Below are 23,754 nucleotides of genomic sequence, written 5' to 3'. Positions count from 1 at the left end.
AGTCACCTTATGTATTGAATAATTTTAGTTAGGTTTGACATAAATAGACCAAACTTGGTAATATTACATTGTTATTGTATTCACTTCTAAGTCAAAGTGGAGTGTGCTGTCTCACGACAGCTCTTCTTCTATATATGCCCTACTGATAATAATTTGTGTCCCTTCCAAATCATTGTTCCAACATTTAACATACAATAAAATATATCAAAATGACCCGTGGTCATTGATAATAAATAATGTGCATATATACATGGCGATTAATACATGAACATGCTATGGCAGTCAATACATGCAAAGAAATGAAGATTTAGTATTTAACAACACAATACTACATAGTGCAACAACCTTCTTTCTTATTTCAAAAAAACTCTATATATAAATTCAGGGACGCTTTTTATAGTATTTACATTCCTTGACATGAGAATCTTAATGGGTTTGAACAAACTCAGAGATAATTTTTTCCAAAATGCTAAATTCCCAGATTAATCCAATTTTCATATGTTCTATTAAATGAACTACTGATACTGACCGACATTTTGCTAAAACAAACAATTAATGTACACACATACAATTACACTATGTTGTATTTAAAATTGTTTGGCAGAAGTGATCACCATAGTAGAAGGACTTGATTAATAACCTTAAATTAGTTGGAACAAATCAGTGCATATCAGTATCAACTACAAAATTCAAATGTATCGGAAAAAGATCTTGCGACGCCTTTTTAATGGATGACTAAAACCGTTTCCATTATGCAAGCATGTTGATTTCTGTTCTTTTTGCAATATATAAAAGTCCTTTCTCTAAACACATTTATTTTGGTAATGATTTAAATATATATATATTTAATTATGTACAGCCCTCACAATATTTTGAAATAATAGAATTTTCTCAACAATTCAAGCAGGATTCTTTTCTAGTTAAAATCTGTATTTAAGATGAAACAAAAAACATGGAATTCCTTATTTATTAGTTGCATGAAACTTCGTTGTTTGGTAGTGAAAATCTATCAACAAGTGCCTTGCATGCATTAGCCATGATGAAACGAATAAGCACTTTTGTAATTCCGACGATGTTTGGCGGTCATTGTTAAAAACGGTAAACGTTATAATAAACAAGTTGTTAAGAACATCAAGACATGTTATTTCAGCACCTTCAGCTTATTAATATTTAACAGCTGAAATAATTATAAGATTTTATGAACTTTTCAGGCTATTATGGCTCAGATATACTTGCCATTAACCAAAATTGATAGGTATTATATGTATGTTTTTAAAAAATATAAACAAATCGGATTACAACTATGATATTAAACATTCAAGTTTAGAAGTAAATGATCAAAAAGGATTACGTCGAAATATGTACGGACAATGTGTAGGGACAAATTTGTAATGAATATCTATATGAAAATTGAAATTCTCATAATTGTCACTGTTTTCTGTTCAAAAGTGGTCTTGAATTACCTACATGTTGAGTGATGCAACTTATTTATTCATTTATGTGATGGACCGCATGGTGGATATACTTTTAAAAGTTTTTTTGAGACATACATTTGACTGTTGTCAAAATCATGTTTAAAAAATAACTGGATAACGATGGTGTATTAATTTCAAAATGAACAATTGTCATTTTACCTCATTGGGTTGTGCTGTGTTGAGTTACCTTACCTATTCTAATATATAGCTACATTAAGGTAAATCAATAAACCTGACATAAATTTAGACATAAAGAGATGAATTTAAAACATTTTCAAAATATGCATTCATATGATTATTACCTCTATTAAATGTTTTCAAACAGTATCTACACATTTATGTATTTTAAATAGAAGAAAAAATATACCATTTTTATTCAGATTTTGCCAAGAGATGGATTAACAGGACCCGGAACGATAATCACAGTGTATGGAAATGAGTTTGGAACAGAAAATGATACTATAAAACATGACGTGAATGATCGTAAAAGACCAATGATCGTAAATAGATACTGCTCGGGGAATTTTAGTGACAACTACATCAAAGATATGGAGGGCCCTGAGGACTTTAGTCGAAACATTCGAAAAAGGTATTGAGATTTACATGTTATATTCGGTTAATTTTCTGCAAATTTGTTCCAAGCTGACCACTAGTTAATAAGTGATTGTTTGTCAATAAGTATTTTTAATAAATCCATGATCATAATTGCATTTTATGCTTCTTTATGGTATATATTAAATGTTTTTGTTACAATGTAGACTATCATCAGTGTTTAAGCTAGTCTGTTTTTTTTAAAGAAGAAAGCTTTTGTAATGTTGTCGTCGGCGTCGTTTTGCAAAATCTTTTACCCATTTTTCTAAATTCTTTTTACTTTTATAAGTTATTAAAAGGAAACTTATAGACAATACGAAAATGTTTATCAAGGATCATAAGTTGGTATCGAAAATACACAAAGAACACCTATCAGATGAAGTGGATTCAGACAAGAAGAATCATATTATGTAGAGTGTCGAACCTTATATTTCGATTTTCGACTGCCGAAAGAAACATTCCATAGCGAAGCTCAGCACATCTGTTTTCTGTGTAGTTGTGCCTTTAAGACACCTTAAGACATTCGAATTCGGATAGGGTATCGCGCTCTGATATGCTTGTATCGTTCTGTTTTTAACAGCCCTGAGCAATAATGTAGCTCGCTGTGACTGGAAAATGCGAGTATTTTTTAAAGCATGTAAGTTATGTCATTTAAATTTACTTGCCGGCAAGAATTATGCACAAAGTGATATCCTTCTTCAGATGATAAACCTAATTTTCACTTTTAAGACAGCCACCGTCAAATATATTAACGCAATCATTTGAGCACTTCAAAGTAATAAAATAAGATTGTCCCAAACCCCCAGTTTTCATATATTTTAAACATTGGTAAACAATGCGTTACTTCCTAAAAATGACAGATCTAAGAACACATACTTAATCACTCTTATTTTTTGCACGAGTTGTGACATTAAATGTCTGAAATGAGAATTACGGAGGTAATTTGATATAAAGTATTATTGTATTAACCACTATATGAGACTCGAAATTGCCAAGCAGCGAGGTAGTTTGTTATAGTTTTATATTTGATCGGCAATGATACTAAATTTGTTTATTGTTAATTTTCAGTTTTTTAAACTCGTAGCTTTAGACTGCATTCCTCCATATGACCGTCTGTCTTCCCGTCCCAACGATTTCTGTTCAGTTACATAACGAATGCTAAGTGCCCAGGGAAATCAAACGCAGTAAGGCAGATTGGTCATAACCAGTATGAAAATCTTAATGATTTTGTGATAAGTGGGTCCTAGGTCAAGGTCGTGGTAAAAAATGATTCCGATAATGTTTCCGCATATCAGGCATTACAATATTGAGTTTAATGGGTCAAAGTTAAATGCCTTCATGACAAGATGATAAAATATTCCCAAATAAAGAAATTCTGGGAAGAAAGGACCTCAAACTTGAAAGGCATGTTAAAAAAGGCCATTACATGATCCCTATTGATTTTGAGTGGATCAATGGGTCATAGTTAATGTTATTAACAGTTTAACACTTGGTACAGGAACCTCATAGTGGTAGGCATTTGAAACATTGTCAGTGGATGACCTTGATTAACAATGAATACAAGTGTTCTAATTTCATTAACATGATAAAGCCATCAACTAACGACATCTTTTATTGAAAAGTAAGCCACTGCTTGCCATTTCATTTTTTGTGCATTCTCGCTAACATTGAAGTTTTGTTTTAATTGCAAGTATATCGTACGTTTTCATAGAAAACTTAAAAAGCCTGGCAACCACATTTCTATCATTATGTAAATTGTTTGCATAAAAACATGCTCAACAATGCCCGACAATCTCAGTGTACACAAATTGACATCTACTTAATTTTGATGTGACAGTTTCGTGTTTTACTTTGCTCTTTAAAAATGTTAGTAATTGATGTTTCCAAACTGCATGCGAAGATCCTTATGAAAATGTATAAGAAACTAAAGGCTATCTGTCCATATAGGCCCTAATAATAATGTCTGTCGATGCCCATTGGAGGCATTTGTCACCTTCCTGTAACAGCTCTTGGTTGACATTAAGTTTCCTACTAAAGTAAGTTTCTATGCATGAGCACTCACACAGTTTATTTGCACCACCTGTTTTTCATTGCCAAAATAAAATTCAGAAAATTAAGCATCATAGGTGCACTCAGTTCTAAAAATAAAGTTAAAAACGTTATAAAGAGGCAAATATAAAGAGGCAGTCATTTGTCAAATAAACGCTTCAAATATATCAGGAAATTGCTGACATATTCGTGACGATAAGCCATTTGATGACCGGTTTGATTGTTATGTTGCAACCTTAAACTCTAGCATGCAGGTTCTATATAATCTTATCTATAAGATTTTTAGTTAAAACGTAACACAACACCGTAGTTCATTCTTATGCGAAAATAGATTACATCCTTCTAACATCATTAGTTATATTAATTGTCTAAAAATGGAAAACCATAGATTATACTTTTTGTTTATCTCTTTTCAACTAACTCGTACCACAGCAGACTATGAACAACATTATAGTTTTGCTTCTTTTTAACTGATGTGAGAAATTGATTATTTCGAATTGTTCATTCAATAAGCTTTGTTTAACACTTTATTCTTATATTTTTCAGCTTTCAATGTAAACTTGGTCCCTATCGCTCTAATAATACAACAAGAAATGAAACAAGATTCTACCTTATGGAAACAATATCAGAAATTAATGGAAGCAATGTGTTGCCCATATGGAAGAAAACGGTAAGCATAAAAGAATATTGTTATCCAATTCAACATATTTTTTAACTGAACTGAAATCTGAAAGAGAGTTCATCAAATCCAACAACAAAAAGAAAGTAATGGATGTCTTAGTTTTTAAACTAATGAATGAATGTAAATGAGGTTTGTGTCTATACATAATTTTGAACCCCCCCCCCCCCCCCGAAAGTTGGTGTATTAAAATCGCAATTGTTTTTTGTCCGACTTTTTTGTATAAGCTGTTTCTTTGACATGCACGGAGTGATTTTGATATTACTTTAAACATATATTCGCCACCTAAAGACCACTTGTCAGATGTAAGACCCATGCCCCTTCTCAAAAGGTCAAGGTCACATTTACATGTTTATAATTTTGGTTTGCTGCATATCCGCAGAAAGAGTTTAAGTTGGTCGTTTCCGGACCCTAATCTTGCCATTCGAAAATGATTTTAAAAGTTTATGTAAGCTCTCTCTGAAAGTATGCATTATAAGTAATTGCCTAATCCATTGGACTGGACGGCATTTCGAAGGCTTTTTTTCTGTCTGTGACAGCTCAGGCATGTGTATTTTTAGGAGTTTTAAAAATCACATTTAATGCAATGGCATATGCTTACCGAAATGAGAAGTGACAAGTATAACGAAGGATATTACAGTCAGACTATTACCGTCAAGGAGTTGTTTAATTCATACCAGATAATGCCTTTAAAGAAAACAGAAATAAAGGTTATTAGCTGAAGTAAGCTAAGTATCCCTATTTATTTTGGCCTGTTAGAATCTGTGTTCCTTTCAGATGGCTTTTTGTGACCAAATATTTGTTCGAAATATTGTTTGTTTTTGTCAGTATTTCATCATTGTGGCACACTTGATATTTATGGCTTTATTTGTTTGAAAATTATTAGCAATAACCTGTGGCCATTGCTAATTTTATCTTTATATTCAAACCATGAATGCATGCCTCATATATTTGAATATAATGTGATGGGTATAATACAGCTGTCGAGCCTGCTTGCAATGTCACTTTGACGGATCATTGTATGTGTGTGTCTCTAGGCGTGTGTCCTTCCACCCGGACAAAACTTTGTCCTTGCTGTATTTAAACCATGCATTATGGGATTTCCTAAAAAGAAACCTTATATGAACTTTGACCATGATGAGGCGGGGAGTCGTGCATAAGACACAGGTCTGCAACTCAAAGACTAAGGTCGCTCTTAGAGGTCAATTCTCAAAATGAGTATTTTTGATAGGACTGGTCTGGACTGAGCCTTTTCTCTTTATCATTTATAATAAGATTTTAAAAAAAACAACAACACAAAAAGCTTGCCTTGGAGGCTCGCAGGAATGCCTTGTTAACTTGGGTTTTATTCTGGGTTACTATTGCATAGAAGATGTTATGTTGTACCAAAAGCTCTTTTGACGGATCCTTGTATATGCGCTTCTCCAGGCTTGTGTCCTATCCGGACTGAACTTTGTCCGTGCTGTATGATGTGGCAGGGAGTCATGCACAAGACCCAGGTCTGCAACTCAAAGACAAAGGTCACTTTTAGAGGTCAATTGTTTAAATGTGTACTTTTGATAGGAATGGTCTTGACTGAGCCTTTTATCTTTAACATGCATTGTAGGATTTAAGAACAACAACTTCTCATGGAGGCTCGCAAGTACACTAATTGTTCAACTCGGTGTTAATCTGTGCTGCAATTGTATACAAGAGCATTATGTTTGTACCAAAGTTTCTTTCGACAGGCTCGACAAGTCGCCAACGACTATATCAGATTTGTTTGCCTTTCTGATAAATAATACGTCTCCGATTATTTTTTAAAAGGAAAACAGAAAAAGGTCAATGGCTTATGTAAGCTAAGCCTACCTATTTTTGGTCTGAATCAGTGTTTTTTTTTCATCAGATGGCTATTTGTGAACATATATGTGTTCGCAATTGTTGTTTTTGTCATTATTTCTGGAATTTGTTTTGAAATTTATTTCGAACCATACAATGAAACATATTCTTATTGAGGACACAGCCTTCTACAGCACCTACGTCATAAGGTCATTTTCTAGTCACGAGTATAATGACTTAAATCAAGTATTAGCCGTTGTGCAAGGAGTGAAAAACAAATTTACCCATGGAATAATTAAAAAAAGGGTAGCCAGTATGATTTGTATTGGTCCAGTGTGAAGTCATATCACCCCACAAAATAATAACAAGTTACGCAATATTATACGGGGGAGGCTACCAGTTTTAGGTGCATATATCGTGTTATATTGCATAATTAAAGTTGAAGTTGTGAATGTAATTTGAGCCAAAGTCTGTTTTACCGGAAGCCTCCATTTTAATGAAATTTATTGAAATCAATGCTACCCTGGTTAATACAAATTAAAACTACACTAGTCGGTTACGTTCGTTTACAAAACACTCAAGAACTGCATAGTAAAAAAATAAGTTAACTATATTTAGGTTTTCAAAAAAGTTTATAACTTCAAAAAAAGCTGTTCTCAGTAGATACGGTCGCGATTTTTTTAATTAAACAAAATGGTGTGGGAATTCGCTAAAAAGGTAAAAAGGTACAGATAAAAAACACTACCGTTGTTTTTGGCGCTTTTTTTTTATTAGAGACTGAATTCAAGTAGCTATTCATTCAAAATATCATCAAAGGAAAATATGTTCTTATCTGAACCTATATCATATGGGTTTTTTTAATTATTTTAGTCAAATGAGTTAATACGGTTATAAATAAAATAAAACAAAGACAGGACTATATTTTCAACATCCATCTATACTGTGTTTTATGGTTACACTATTTGCGTTGTTCAAAGTGATTTTCCGGCTGATATTAACTTTGGGGCTTTTTATTACGTCAGTAGTTTTGAAACACGGATACCAAGATAATATTTTTGTGTAATACACGAATTAATAATTTTCTGAATTAAAGATTCATGTCATCAAAGATCGACAGCGAACTATTCTGTCTTTTTTAAAGACTTTAAATGATTATTTTATAATTATGTTTCAGGGCGATGTGTATGTGCTATCAATAGAACCAAATAAGGGGCCAGCAATTGGTGGAACAATAATATCATTAACTGGAAAGAATCTTGGTATTGGAAATCGAGCTGTTAAGAGTGTTCTATTTGACGAAAGTGAAACACTCTGTGTTAATTCAAAAGTTCAGTCATTTTTGGATCCAATGTAAGTTTTACATAAGTAGCTGATGTTAAATGTCGTTTGATGTGTATATTATATATAGAATAATTACATATATATATATATATTTAATTAAAATTACTTTTGTAATTCCACACTTTTCCCTGAATAACAACCTGAATTTGAGACTGCATAGGTGAATTCATTATTTTGTTGATTATGAATCGGCTATTTGATTTACGAAGATTAAGGAGAGCTGAACCATCCAATCGACTATTGTAACAAAACGATCTAACTCTAGTTTGCATTAAATGCAAAAAAGGCCGATTGGTTTTCAACTTGGAATTTCTGGTTACGGGTTTGCATGTCAGCATATATTACTCTGCGACTTCAGGCCTGCACTACATTAAATTTTATACAATGAAGTATAATAACTTTATCTTGTAAAGAATGCAAATTATGCTGGTAAAAGTTTTGTATAAAATCTTTTACTGTTATCCATGCACGTTTCATCTAAACTTTGTATGCGCTATCTCTGTGTCACCAATTAATATTTTGATAACAATCTAAACATGAGTTCTATTTACTAAAATACAATGTTTTACCCCCTCCGGCCACCACCGGTTACATTACTGGTGAATATGCTTTACAGAATTGCAATACGATTTGTTCTTGTTAAAAAAATGATGGAACCTTGCAAGACGCTTTTTTGGTTATTGGTTATTTGCGTGATTTAGTTGAATAGACGTACATCACAAATCTCTTCACAATTTATTCACAAAGAAAAAAAATCAATACGTATGTCAAGACTTATGATGCTACACAAATGTTGAAAGTATGTTAAATTTGAAATGATCATCATAATGGCACACTTGATTTTTATGCCTTAATTTATATAAAGCCATAGGCAATAAGCTGTGACCATTGCTAATTTATTTAGTTAATAAACCATCAATAAGGCCTCATATATTTGAATAAAATGGCTGTGATGGGTAAAATACAGCTTATCCATGAGGATTTCCTCATTCCTTAAAACGAAATGGTAGTGTTAATTTCATGCTGTCAAATATGGATTTTAATCAATGAAATAACATCAGTGAAAAATATAAATTGATATTTTTCCTGGAAACTCGGGAGTAAAAATATCAACTTTAAGAACTACTTTATAAATCCACTGTAGTAACTTCCCCTTGATAAAAAGTAAACACGTCACCTTTGAACAAGATAATGTTGCCAAATATAGTGATTTGTTATTAAAATAAACTGCATAAGTTTAAATAAATATTTATTTTGTAATAAACAACTTACTGTTTATCACAAAAATGGTAATCCTGTTTTTCAATCGTTTTCTTGAACTTTGAAGCTGAATGTTGGAATGTTGCTTTTATACAAAACAAATTACAGACGTAAACAACTGCTCGAACATAAATACAATGTAACATGGATAACATTGATCAAATATCATTTTGAACTGTTTGTCTTTTGTAATTTGAACATCCCGAAATATCCCCGCACCAATTAAAAGCTGATGATTCATTTTACCCCACCCACGCTTCTAGATTCGTCAACAACCTAGCGTGGTCTACACTCTTTACAAGGTAATGACCTGTCTTTAAGCGAATCAGACTGGTCTCTGACAGTGAGCGTTGACTGAATACCCATGTACCATGTAACAAACTCTTGGAAATATGTTTTTATCAAATGTTTATTCGCAAATGAATTGATTTGCTAACACGTTCGATCTTTGAATTTTTTATTCAATAAATGGCGGCATAGTTATTGGTCTCGTATTCATGCTCTGTTTAATTTTAAAGGGCTTTCATGCATTTAATGTTATTATTTCGAACATATTTGCACTAATAAACGTTAATTGATTAATGTTTAAAAACTGTTTGTTCTAAAAAACAAGTGAAAAATAAAACAATATAATACTGCAGGGATGTTAAAATTCCGGATTAATCCGGAATTCCGGATTTAAGGCCTCACGGATCGATTTTGAGATTTATGTAAATCCGTTGATTTTTTTTCTGGGGGGGGGAGGGGTACAGGGAGCGGTTAATTCACAAATAAATTGATTTGCTAACAGGTTCGATCTTTGAAATTTTCATTCAATTAATGGCGGCATAGTTATTTGGTCTCGTATTCATGCTCTGTTTAATCTTAAAGGGCTTTTATGCATTTAATGTTATTATTTCGAACCTATTTGCACTAATAAACGTTAATTGATTAATTTTTCAAAACTGTTTGTTCTAAAAAACAAGTAAAAAATAAAACAATATAATACCTAAATAGATTTAATTATCCCCACAAATCGGAAATAGAATAATACGTCATCAGCTATAATTTTGCGAAGAAAACACCCTTTTCAAAAATTGGGTAATTAAAAAAATAAATAAAATTACTAATAAAATCCGAAATAAGCATAACAGAAACAGAAAATTTATTGATTTAAGTGTAAGATAGTATTTAATTTTACTCTTGATCATAGATAAACAATTTTTTCTATGACACTCGTGAAATAAAATACATTGTAATCAAGAAATATCCTCTAGGTATTTAAAGAAAATGAAAATGATAGGATAAATAGAATACTAGGTTAGTGTTGAATACATAACATTGATGCCCAAGCTTATGCGTTTATTGATGAGCCTACTTGCGTTGACGGATCCTTGTATGTGCGTGTGTCTTTCCCTCCTGACTGAACATGTCAGTGTCTTTAACATGCATTATAGGGTTAAAAACAACACTTTCTATAGAGGCTCACCATGCTTATGTGTTGTTTACTCAGGTTCACTTATTGTTCAATTCGGTGTTATTCTGTGTTGCAAAGGCATAGAAGACTATCATGTTTGTACCAAAGGCTCTTTAGACAGGCTCAACAAGTCGCCATTTGGAGTCTGGTTTACTAAACCTCCAACCTGATGCAAAGAGCAACGACTATATCAGATTCATTAAACTGTTTGTAATTAATAAAAAGACATGCCGTATGAACAGGATGTCCATTAGTTTGAACTAGAATGCTAGCATATTAACTTGCCTGTTTTTGGATAAACTTGTGGTGTCATATTTTTTGACGTTAAGGCGGTATGGCTTTTGGCGTTGTACACAAACTAGCGACACGTATCAATGATTAAAAAACCATCGAAGATTAACATTACACATAGTACATCTTTATGTTCAAAATGAGTCTGTAGCGTACCGAATACTTCTAATGTTTCTTCAAGTGTGCCCTTTTATAAAACAAATCAGCAAACTAAGCCCAAGCATCGTCGAGATGCTGCTCTTTTATTGAGATGTGTGTGCTTAAATTATAGATTTTTCAAACACTTTTAATTGCAGACTAGGAAATGTGGACTTTAGAGTCACATGTAAAGTTAATATTAATGACAAGAGAATGCCAGGAACAAGAATGAAATTTTCAGAACTAACTATTCCGGACAAAGAGCACATCAAAACAGGAGAGGAAGTTTCAGAACTATTTTTCAACTTTTTACCGAACCCAGAAATTGGAAGCATTCAACCCAATAAAGGTTTCTTAAGGTAAGCTTACAGATTTGAGACTACCTGCTTACAAAAATTGAGGATGCAACTTCAAAATTTAAATGATGATCTATTTTATGCTTTTACAGAAGGGAGAGTATAATTATTAAAATAGTTGCCACATTCTCCGTGCATCTGACCCCCTCGATCCCTGTAACAACACTGATACCACCAATTAAAACATTAAGGGTATTCCCTTACCCAAAATTTTAAAGCGAAAAGTGCCTTTCCATCAGTTGAATATATCAGGATTACAATGTCTTTTAATTAAGCTGGTCTTTAATTTGAAAAATAACTTTTCGAGGTATCGTCCTAGCAATGATGTCCTTGACGAGTTCGTCACAGCGAAAAAGAATTAACGTTGACAAACTGTTAAAAAATCATAGATATTAGTACACATGTTGACAGAGATAATACATATGTGTAGCAAGGCCTGGCATTACTAATTGTTGAGTTATTTCCTTTTTCATCTTAACACCCCTATATAAGTGGTGTTGTTCGCTCTGGGGTGCTCTTGGGTTAAGTCTGCATTGAAGACTGTGTCTGATTGTACAGTGATGTGATTTTATCATTCTCTTTTGATAATTTCAGTGGTGGAACAAGATTAACAGTCAAGGGACAAAACCTGAACAGCTCAAGTACTGGCTCTGTAATCATTGTATTTGGAAGAGAAACACAGGTAATTTGGAAATAGCGCACATTTTGTGCTATAAGTACACTATTTAAGTCAAAATGCATTATAAATTGTGTAAATGATTGTTGTCTTAATGTTACAAACTTCTTATCGGAATCTTGGGGCATTCCACCGTGCCAATCTGAGTGGGGAAGGCCAAAAAATAAAATGTTTGAAACGTTAATGTTTTATTTAGTTGCGACGAACATTATAAATGATCTGAGTAATACAAACATGTTTTGGGTAAAATGAATAAAAAAACCACAAAATTGATGTTTCGTTCCGCGGATTTACCGCTCCTATTTTTTTGAGAATGTAAAACTTTTTTGTGGTAATGATTTTTTAAAGGCTAAAACAATTATCTATTACAATTGTACTACACTAGTTTAAGTGTTTCTGTAAAGAGAAGTAGCCGATGCGTGGTGTTTTATACTGTTTAGTTTTGTTTTCAATAAATTCAATCAAAATGGCTTTTGGCAAAACATGTGTTTTGACCATGCAGGAAGTCATTGTTAATCGTCTTATGCACTAAAGGACCATTATTTGAATCAAAAATTATTGAACAAAACATGTGTATCTGATACTGGTAGCTATAATATTGCGTAATTAGTGATTCTTTTTGGATGGAAATAGGAGTGATGAATAATTTCAACAAGGACTCAATTAACTGGGTTTAAGGGCAATTTTATTGAACAATATTTCTTATTTGTATTGATTATCAGAAAAAAATGTGTACTCTTCACTCGCCTCGGGTTTTATTAAAACTGACAAAATTGTATATTTATTTGTTTTCGCTCGCTCGCTCCATTTTGTTTTGGAACGAAACGGATATTGGACTTACCGAAATACGATTATTTACCAAAAGACGGATATATTTACCGAAATACGCATGAAAGTTACCGAAAGACGCCTTCTAATGAATTTATTTTATTGTTTTTATGCCCCCCGAAGGTGGACATATTAAAACCACACCGTCCGTCCGTCCGTCAGTCCGTGTGTCCGGCTCAATAACTCGTGTCCGGGCTATAACTTTCCCTTGTATGGACAGTTTTAAAATAACTTGCCACATGTGTTCCACATACCAAGACAACGTGTCGCGTGCAAGACCTGTGTCCCTACCTCTAAGGTCAAGGTCACACTTAGTGTTTATTCACAATGGAGTGCTGCATATAAGGACGTAGAGTATAGGTTGTCGTGTTCGGGCTGTAACTTTCCCTCGTATGGACAGATTTTAAAACAACTTGCCACATGTGTTCCACATACCAAGACAACGTGTCGCGTGCAAGACCTGTGTCCCTACCTCTAAGGTCAAGGTCACACTTAGTGTTTATTCACAATGGAGTGCTGCATATAAGGACATAGAGTATAGGTTGTCGTGTCCGAGCTGTTACTTTCCCTTGTATGGACAGATTTTAAAATAACTTGCCAGATGTGTTCCACATACCAAGACGACATGTTGCGTGCAAGACCCGTGTCCCTACCTCTAAGGTCAAGGTCACACTTAGGTGTTTATTCACAATGGAGTGCTGCATGTAAAGACATAGAATATAGGTTGTCGTGTCCGGGCTGTACCTTTCCCTTGTATGGACAGATTTTAAAAGACCTTGCCACATGTGTTCCACATACCAAGACGTCGTGTCGCGTGCAAGACCCATGTCCCTACCTCTAAGTTCAAGGTCACACTTAGTGTTTATTCACAATGGAGTGCTGCATATAAAGACATAGAGTATAGGTTGTCGTGTCCGGGCTGTAACTTTCTCTTGTATGGACATATTTTAAAAGACCTTGCCACATGTGTTCCACATACCAAGACGACGTGTCGTGTACAAGACCCATGTCCCTACCTTTATGGTTAAAGATACACTTAGTGTTTATTCACAATGGAGTGCTGAATGTAAGGACATAACAGTGTAGGTTGTCAAGTATGGGTGGTATTTTTTATGTTCAGAGGCAATTTTAACTTGCCAGATGTATTTGACACGTAAAGGCAAGATCAACTTTTCATATACTGACCTTGTTCATAGGTCAATGTCACATTCGGGGGCATTTGTCACATACTGTGACAGCTCTTGTTATATTGATATTATACAAATACATTACTAAACCAAATTTTAGAGAAAAAGATAAAATATAATGATGTTATAGGCAGTTGAAATTTCAGTTAGCGAGATCGAATTCTGCGTGCGGACTCGCCAACCGAAAGACAGATAAAAGCTTCCAAAATATACAATTATTCCAATCAATGATGATCTCATAATATTCATACAACTAAAAACACACATAAAAATGAAAATGTTGATGAAAATATTTACTTATTGGTCAATTTGAATAAAGACAATATGTCAGTGAAATAGTTGTCTCCCTTCGCCAACCGAAAGACGAAATAACGCGTCAGTTAAAATTAACTTATTAGTTGTTTGATTGTGAAAAATGATTAAGAATTAAGATTCAAATAATAGCATTTATATTCTTATAGAAATGTTAGATCAATAAACAGCAATTCAAAATTTTTAGGAATATAGTTGAAACATTGCCTTTGAAAATGGTCATTAATTTGGTGTGGCCTAAGCAAATATAATAAACATTTGCAGTTATTTTGGTTGTCTGCCGACACTATATATTTTTCTGGTCTATCATATATACAAGATTGCATTCTTAAATTATTATAAGCTTTGCGTAGTTTTGTACAAGCAATTGTAAGATTCCTTAACGCGATATTTTCTAAATAAGACTCAACTTCAATTGTGTTTTATAAGTTCTCTATACACAGTTCAAATACCATTTTCCTTAAATTTTTGTTGCCACTGTTGTAAATATTGGTCTATAAGACGTTGTTTAAAATAGAATTAAAATTGTTTTAATTATAATATTGAAAGAATGTATAAGCATTTCACAAGTATTATTTAAAGTTTGTATCTTCGCCTTTATAAAACCATATATTTTATGTAAAACCTTTAATAAATATTAGTTTAATATATATATTTTTTATATTAAATATGTTGCTTTGTTTTCTCAACAATTTTTATCAAATGTAATCCTATTATCCCCCGGTCATTAGCACCTTCTCAATCATGGCCGATACTTACTCTATAATTTTGAAAACAGAGACCGGGTGAGACCGGGACCGGATGAGACTAGGACCGGGAAATAGTATCGCCCGCTGTATAAACACATTTTGGTATCGAGCCAAGCCATTAGCAGTGACTATTATTTTTTTGACAGGAAATAGGCTGCATAATTGATCCGAATTCGGCTGACCAAGTTCTTTGTGAAGTACCACCAGCTACACCAGGTATCAGGAGTGCATTAGGAAACAGCAATCCCTCCAATAGTCAAAGGAAGAAAAGGTCAAATCACTGTGATGGATGTGTAACAGTCAAGATCATTGTTAAACTGGATGGAGTTGAGTCGAGTTTTACCATTTCATATTTTCATGATCCTTCCATCAACAAATTTGATAACAATGTTCTGCTCTACGAAACGGATCAACAGTATTTGGAAATAGAGGTTTGTAGTTCACAATTGATTTAAAGCTTTGTATACAATTTACTAGCACACTTTAAGCTTAAGCTTTATACGCAATTAACTAATACTAGTTGCTATGCAATTATTAAGCACTTTTGATTCTTTGTATGTAATTTAATTACATAATTAAAGACTTCATGCAATTTACTGATTTATGATTTTGATGCCATGAATTCGCACAGTTGAAGCTTCGTTTGCTATTTACTAGGATGGTCAATGTTTTGCATGTAAAATAGCATGCACATATCTCTGAAACTACTCTTGTGATTGAGTTGAAACTTCATCAATTTACGGTTTGTTATCAGACAGGTTATATTATCAACCTTTCAATGTTGTTTTATAGGGCGAAAATCTAAACCTTGTTGCAGCGATGCACGATATCAACATTACGATTGGATTAGGTGAATGTAATGTTGTTGAGCTCACAGGCACTTATATGCGATGCAAGGCCCCAAGTTCTCAACCGCAGCCAGGGATACCAGGAACTACCTTGCCCGAAGTCAATGTAAGTACTCTAGCATAACTAATTGTTAATTAGTAGATCTGGTTTTTGCCTGAATATGTACCATTTAAACTTCACAAGTCACTAAGTACGTAGGATAACTGATGACAAAGTTTGGTTTTAATGAATTTAGGTTACAAACTATAATTGACAATATTTTGTTTTATCTTTGGCTCAATTTGTTTTTTTGTTTTTGGCTCACAAGAATAAGTAAAGCTTCTGCAGAAATTGCTGTCTTATGTAGAGCTTAACTTCCTTATTTTTTCGCACCAAAAATGTTTTGCTAGTTATATGGCCCACGGTACATAATTAAGCACAGTGTGATATCAAGTATCCAGGGCTCTGTGATGGCGAGTATCTGAACTCTTAAGTATGTCGGTACTTTAATTCCTTACATTATAGGTGACGATAGGAAACATACATACAACTGTGGGATACATTAAGTACAAAAAAAATTTCGAGAACGTCCTGATCATAGCCGGAGCAGCAGCTGGAGCTGCACTGTTTCTTCTTGTGTTGGGTAATAATGTTATAACTCATGCACAATTTTATCATCTTTTAATATTAATATAAACAAAGTAAATATGATTTGGTTAATTCATTATCCGAAAGAAGGCATAATGAGTACAGGCGCATGCTGCCTATACGCGATTACGCGGCTTAACCCATATGATTCTGACAAAAAAAAATCAAAATAATCTGCCAAAGTTGCAGTATGCGTAGTTGATGATCCAAAACTGTCCATTTTCCAGTACTAAACAAAACACATCAGGATGCGCAGAATACACCAGATTGCACCATGGTTTTTAAAATTACCGAGTATACGAATATGAATACAGTGGAGGGCTTGTTATTAATTAAAAAAAGTTCATTTTGAGACACTTATAAATCATTTAAAACCTAAACTAATCAATAAATATTTAATACATAATTTATCAATTTGTTACTATACATAAAGATGTTACACAAAATACAAATTACCATGTATGTTTTTGCACTGATAGCATTCTTTGTCTGATACAGCCAGTGATCTTATTCTTCATTTATGCAGTGATTGCATTATGTGTCTATATATGTGTCTAATACTTCCAGTAATAATATTGATTGTCTGATACTTCCAGTGAAAGCATTATTCGTCTGATACTTCCAGTGATTGCAGTATTTGTCTGATACTTTCAGTGAAAGCATTATTCGTCTGATACTTCCACTGATAGCATTCTTTGTCTGATACTTCCATGAAAGCATTTTTGTTTAATACTTCCAGTGATAGCATTCTTTGTTTGTTTCCTTACAGTGGTAGCGTTCTTTGTCTGCAAGTATCGGAAGGTGGGGTCCAAAGCAAAAGCCTTGGAAAAACAACTCAACAACCTTGAATTGGAAATCAAGCATGTTGCAAAAGAAGGTCAGTAAGATCGATTAGTCCAAGAAGAAATTATCACAAATGAATTTTACTGATAAGGGAAACAAATTCTTATGCTTTAATTATACAATGAGAAAATGATCTGATTAGTGTGAATCCTAAAATTGTCTTAACCAGATGTAATAGCTGAATTAGTTTCCGTCTGAATGTCATTTCCTAAACTATTTCAGAGTTCCTTGACATGCAGACGTCTATGTCTACAGTTAATCGTAACCTCATAGAGCAAGGATTCCCCTACCACTCGTATCAACAGTACGCGTGTAATGCCATGTTCGCTACCGACTATCTGATGTCAGATCCCGTAGTAAGTAGTTACAAGGTACGCATGCTTTCTAACCCTTTCCCACCTTGTATATCAATCACAGCATTACCTGTACAACATTGAATACACTTATCGATTTGAAACACAAAGGCCATTTGTTCATAATTCTTATTTACTTACGTTGGTGGTTTAAACTAAATCCTTCACATGAGTCTAGAACAACCTGGCCAAGGACTCTTAATAATTTTGCTTAAATGGGATTACGTCCGACCTCGTTAAATAACTACTTTATTAAACAAACGTATATATTGAATCCAAGCCTACTTGCCTTTGTTTTGTCCAGGTTACCTAAGCTAATAAATATTTCCATTCTTTTAACAGTTTTGAATATTTCTATCAGGATTCTTAAGCATAATGTGTATGGTAATGATGCAAAGCTGCCTAAAATAAAATATTTATAACATGGAAACCAATAAAATGATGTAAGATCATTGAATTTACAAATGCATGTGGACCTGGATTCAACAGATTTTGTTAAAGCCCTTTTATATAACTATGAACAGCGTATTTGATTATGAAGAATAAAGTAGGAAATAACTGTCTTGGTTATGTCTCTTAAATGCTTTTTGAATCTTTTGTCTGATAGTGAAAATTGTCGACAAAAAAAAATTGTGTTCGAAAGGAGACTGGTATAACATAAGATTATAATGTTGACATGTTCCTCTGCAGTGATGACAATTACAATTACAATTATGTATTATAAATTTTGTTTTATGAAACCCTTGAAAAGTATCTTTTTGGTGTGCAGCAGTGCACATAGCTCCCTTTTACAAACCAACACTTTTAAGGTGTAATTCCTGCCGCCATCTCTTTTATCTTTCTGTTTATAAAGTTGATCTCATTTTTTTATCTTAACGCATTGAAATGTTTTTCAGAATTTTATACTTTATTTTACATTTGATTACATCCAAACATTTACCAATGTGCCTTTAAACATTGATGGTAATATGGCAATATTTTGTACAGGTAATGCTCAAAGTAACCACTTCCTTATTCCATGTTTCATCAAGTATTATTGTATTGTTTGTTGAATGTTTCAAAGATGTTAAATGGTACTTATATACAATAAAATAAGTGATATTATATGGGAAAAATGCATTTTTAAACTGTTTATGCTCAATTTTGATAGCATGTTGGTTCAATGAATCAATTTTTGACACAAGCAATGGTATGGTATAGTCTTTGTTTTGTACTGACTTTAAATGCCTCTTCGATTGCTGCAAGCCACATTGTCAGACATCACTCAGGAATGTTAGAACTATCAAAATCTGGTGATGCAAAATGTAGATTGATTTTCATTTTTTCAGCAAGTTGAATTTGATAATTGTTATGTGACTGTTTCCCTGCTTGCATTATTCTTGGATATATGTGAATGTCGACTTATCTGTTTCTTTGGTTTGTTTTTTGTCGGGTAAAAACAGGTTATAATCAATTATTGGCATAACGTTTGGTGTCGCTATTGCGACTTTGACTAAGACTTTGAATTTGCAATAGCTCATGCATCATTGGCGATACTATCATGAAACCTTTTAAGACATTTACCTAGTTCTAATTCCCATATGCAATTCCCATGTTTTAACATATTTGTTGAATAAATGTTGTTTGACTGAGTAAAGTAGACGAGCATGGAGGGTTTGCTTGCGGTGTTCTTGTTGGATACTGGACTCAGTGGCTCCAAATAATTATCTCTTGTAGTGTGTGTTATGTTTTGGATTGTCTGCCTTTTGAAGAAAGCATGACGAGTTATTGTCATAGCCTTGGTGTAGTTATCATGGGAATCTACGTCATCAGCGCATTTGTTGTGTGGAAGAACTTTAAACTTCAACCTGTAACATCTTAAAAACAGTTTATGAGTTTTAAATGAAACTTGGTAAATATATAGCAAGGGGCAATGCACTCATGTAGCAAGACCTTTAACTCTTGTTTTACTAATTTTCAAAATTAAACAGACATAAATTGAACCTTGGCTTCCACTCTGTAACTTTCTTATGTAAAGTATGAAATTACATCTTTATCATTCTATATTTCATATTGTCTATTTAATTTGCTGGCTCTTGTATCAGTTTGACTATGATTTATATGTGCGTTTGTCTATGTGATAAAAACCTTTGATTGAATGAACAAGTATTTCTTGGAAACCTCGGGCTTCTAATAAAAGCTTTGTTCGATCTCTCAGCTTAAATCTCATTAACATAATGTACATGTACTTTTACCAATTTACAGGTCCTAACATTTAATGTTGATATATGTGCTATTGTTAATGTACTAAAAGTTAAAGTTTCTCTTAATACCGAGAAGCAGTAAATTATCTGTTAATTTAATTAAGGTAAATTCAAGAGTTCCACAAGCTCATAGTCATAGTTACAAGATTTCACAATGCATGCATAGATGACACGCCTTAATAAGTAGGCTTCTTATTTTTATAAATGTATACGTAACAATAACATAAATATAACGTCTCATCAAATACCATTTTGCTATGATGTGTACGTACGTATTGATGTTTTCCATTACTAATATAACTTTATAAGATTATTTGAAAGTTCAAAAATAATCTGATATCCTACTTAATGGCAGCTGATGTTTAATGGTTATTTCTCACTTTTACAGATGTCTGACGAACTGCGGGCTCGAGCGAGGACGGGAATGGAACGTTTCCAAGGTCTGCTTGAGAACAAGTTCTTCCTCGTTTCCCTGATAACGACCATGGAGAAACAGAAACACTTCTTTATCAAGGAAAAGTATGCGACGTCGTTACAAATTTTAATGTATGTAGTTGGAGATTGAGTAACAGATACTGCACGTATTACCCGAGTTTTTAAAATTGTACACACCGAGCACGAAGCACAAGTTATGAATTACTTAAGCCGCAAGGGTAGAAGGTGTAGTCACTGTTTTGTACCATATATATTGTAGTAGGTAGCGTGCCTACAATTTATAAGACTATTGATGTAATTTATATGCACGCTGCTTAATGATAATAATGCATGTTTAGAACTGTCTGCCTTAAAGTAACCATTCGAATATGGGAGTTCATGGATAATGAAACCAGATCAAAACACTCTCAAATATTGTACAAGTAGAATATGTGACACTGTGTTGATTGTGATGTTATTTCAAAAATATTGTTCACAGAGTGATTACAGTAATATTGGATGTCATAACAATGAGTGGAAATGTAATTTTCTGTGATTACAAGCCAAATGAATATACATGTAATACCAAAATCGCTTATTGTACGTTTTCGTTTGAATCTTATCTTACAATGGGAACATTCTATCGGCTATAAAGGCCACAGTTCTGGTTTCTGCCCAAGAAATGGACTTGACAGTGATTCATATAAGCGTTCAGCTATCATCACAATCAAACTAAATGAATTTAAAATAAACCAAACATATCTATTCATCAATGTCGATGTCCAGTAAAGATATTGAAACTTTCATTGAATAAAATGAAAAATATTGCTCTTTTTTCGCAAGTTAACTATATTTCAATAACTTGCAAAATCCATTGGAAAGTGTAATGATTAAGCTATCTTTAAATACATATGGTGTAATTTGGAATTATGACGTAAGTGGAAAAAAATGACGTTAGCTGGATATATGACGTAAACGGGAAACAATATGTTAGCAGAAAATATTATGCAAACCGGGAATATGATGTTACGAGAGCGATTTTATTGCGGGAAATGTGACTTAGTTTTTTATATAGTATGTATGCACTGTGCTGTTTGTGGAGTGTTGTGCTGTTCTTCCTTGTTTCTTGTTTGTGATTTTTTGTTTTTGTGTTCTATGTCTTTGGCGTTTACCCAGTGTCATTAAACCGGGTTTATGTTTAAACCTCTTGCTACTGAGCTTGTTTCTGTAGCTTTTCACATAAGTATTAATCGGGAAAGATGATGTAAACGGGAAAAGTGACATTAACAGGAAATATGAAATCGAAGTTTGCTGTGAATTGAAGAAGAATGAAGAATCCATTGTGGGACATGTCAACATGTAGCAGATACCTTTCAGGATTTAAACAGTTCATTGTTTTGTAAAAGATATTTGAAATGGTAATAAGTAACACCATAAGACCTGTTTCTGTTTGTTCCTACATTTTGCGGTTTAAATATTATAGTTTCAGATGTAACTGTATTGTCTAAGTGTTGACCATAATTATGTTGGTATGTTTTTTAAACAACGAATGGTAATTGACTTTTTTTATATTACAGATCCAATTTTGCTGGCAATCTATGCGCCATCATGATGGGACGTATGGACTACATGCATGAGTAAGATTATTATTTATGTGTTAAAACAAGGGTCTTTGGTAAAGAATCATCTTGAATAATTAAAAAAAAATATTTTAACAGAAGTCTAGAATAAAAATCTTTGTTTCGATAAAAAACAACAACAATACCTTTGCTTTGAAATGGTATTTTCATTTTTAAAAAAGACAAATGTTGTATATGATATTTTAAGAGTGTTACAAGTTCTGATCACCCAGTTGGTTGAGGACCCTTCATCCAAGAGAGACGTGAAAACATTGTTCAGAAGGTAAATTCATTTCCTGTTATGGTATCCGGTAGACAACTGTATGAATTATACATGATTGGTGACATTATATTATTTCAGTAGCTATGTGCAGAAGAAAAATATATAAAAAAACATAAAGATATGTATAAAAACAACTGTTTTGACATTGAAAGCTTGCAAATAAGGGGCAATTATACACATTGTAACAAGTTTTTTTTCAATTGAAAAAAATACAACAAACAAAAAAGTTCGAAAGCAATCGATGAGCGAGGGATTGTAAACAATATATTACCGCCATTACCTGATCATCATTATGCCCACAGTTATGTCTTGCATACATGTGTGATGTTTACAAATTACTATTTACAGGAGTGAGAGTATCACGGAGAAGCTTCTGAGCAACTGGCTGTCCCTCTGTTTGTACCCTCACCTAAAGGTAATGTTCTTGGTTGAGTAGGGACGATAATTCTGAACAGATTTATGTTTATCTAAGCAATGTACCCTAAACTTATTGTTAAGGTAGTGTTCCTTGTTGAGTTGAGTTCTTCTGAGAAACTTCTTAGCTGATCTTCACTAAACTATGACAGACAAGTTCTTATTGATCAGCGTTAAACAAACTAGCGCAAAACCAATAATTTGAGTTCCATTTGATGTAGCGTCACAGTGCCACAAAAAACATGTGTGAGTTCAAAATAGACTTTGCCAAGGTCTAATTTTAAACAGCTTGTTAAGCATACTTTACGAATAGTCTCTGACCTACGTGAGTCAAGACTGATAAATTGGGTGAGGTCGGCCAAGTTTGATATAGACAAAGAGAATGATATAGACATAAAATAGACAAAGATATAGACAAAGAGAATGATATAGACAAAAAAAATGTACTTCAGTTTTCATTTTAATAAGGCCTCGCTGTCATTCTGAATATCAATGAATAAGAGCAATACATTAGACATGAAAGAACGACATATTTCTGCAAAAGAACCTTTTTTAACTACTTAACTTGGTGTTCACTCATACCTGTGTGAATTAAACTTAAAGGATCACACCGGTTCACTTCTGTACCTGTTGTACATCGCCACCAGGAAAACGATGGAGGCTGGCCCTATTGATGCTTTAACCAATGATGCAAAGTACACACTTTCGGAGGAGAAACTGCTCCGGAAATATCAAGGCTCGGCCACAGACGAGGAAACGACGGATGTGAAGTTTGAGGCTAAAGCATTGGTAGGTGCTCAACATAAAGAAGGACATGCATATTCTGTGTTTTAATTTCTTGTTAAAAAGTATATAATTTTTAAAATAATGGAAATCTTTAATTCGTGAAAAAGTAAGAAACGT

At 33.2% G+C, this 23,754-nt stretch overlaps 1 protein-coding gene across 5 annotated transcripts in view; it reads left to right on the top strand.

The window, feature by feature from the left end:
• LOC128216666 (plexin-A1-like) overlaps positions 1-23,754 on the top strand; it is a 101,499-nt gene that overhangs the window by 64,748 nt on the left and 12,997 nt on the right. For 4 of the 5 annotated variants that reach the window (XM_052923288.1, XM_052923290.1, XM_052923289.1 and 1 more), the window contains 15 exons: positions 1,856-2,064; positions 4,662-4,785; positions 7,787-7,962; positions 11,257-11,457; positions 12,049-12,136; positions 15,353-15,637; positions 15,999-16,160; positions 16,560-16,677; positions 17,452-17,559; positions 17,748-17,896; positions 20,510-20,640; positions 22,113-22,172; positions 22,363-22,437; positions 22,786-22,852; positions 23,455-23,640. In XM_052923288.1, the coding sequence (XP_052779248.1) occupies positions 1,856-2,064; positions 4,662-4,785; positions 7,787-7,962; positions 11,257-11,457; positions 12,049-12,136; positions 15,353-15,637; positions 15,999-16,160; positions 16,560-16,677; positions 17,452-17,559; positions 17,748-17,896; positions 20,510-20,640; positions 22,113-22,172; positions 22,363-22,437; positions 22,786-22,852; positions 23,455-23,640 (2,139 nt within the window). The remainder of the gene's footprint in view (positions 1-1,855; positions 2,065-4,661; positions 4,786-7,786; positions 7,963-11,256; positions 11,458-12,048; positions 12,137-15,352; positions 15,638-15,998; positions 16,161-16,559; positions 16,678-17,451; positions 17,560-17,747; positions 17,897-20,509; positions 20,641-22,112; positions 22,173-22,362; positions 22,438-22,785; positions 22,853-23,454; positions 23,641-23,754) is intronic. The other variant, XM_052923292.1, reaches the window with a different exon arrangement.

The sequence above is a fragment of the Mya arenaria genome, chromosome 14 (assembly GCF_026914265.1).
Source record: "Mya arenaria isolate MELC-2E11 chromosome 14, ASM2691426v1".
Taxonomy (NCBI): domain Eukaryota; kingdom Metazoa; phylum Mollusca; class Bivalvia; order Myida; family Myidae; genus Mya; species Mya arenaria.
The sequence above is the reverse complement of the archived record's forward strand: the minus strand, read 5'-3'. Positions and strand labels throughout refer to the sequence as shown.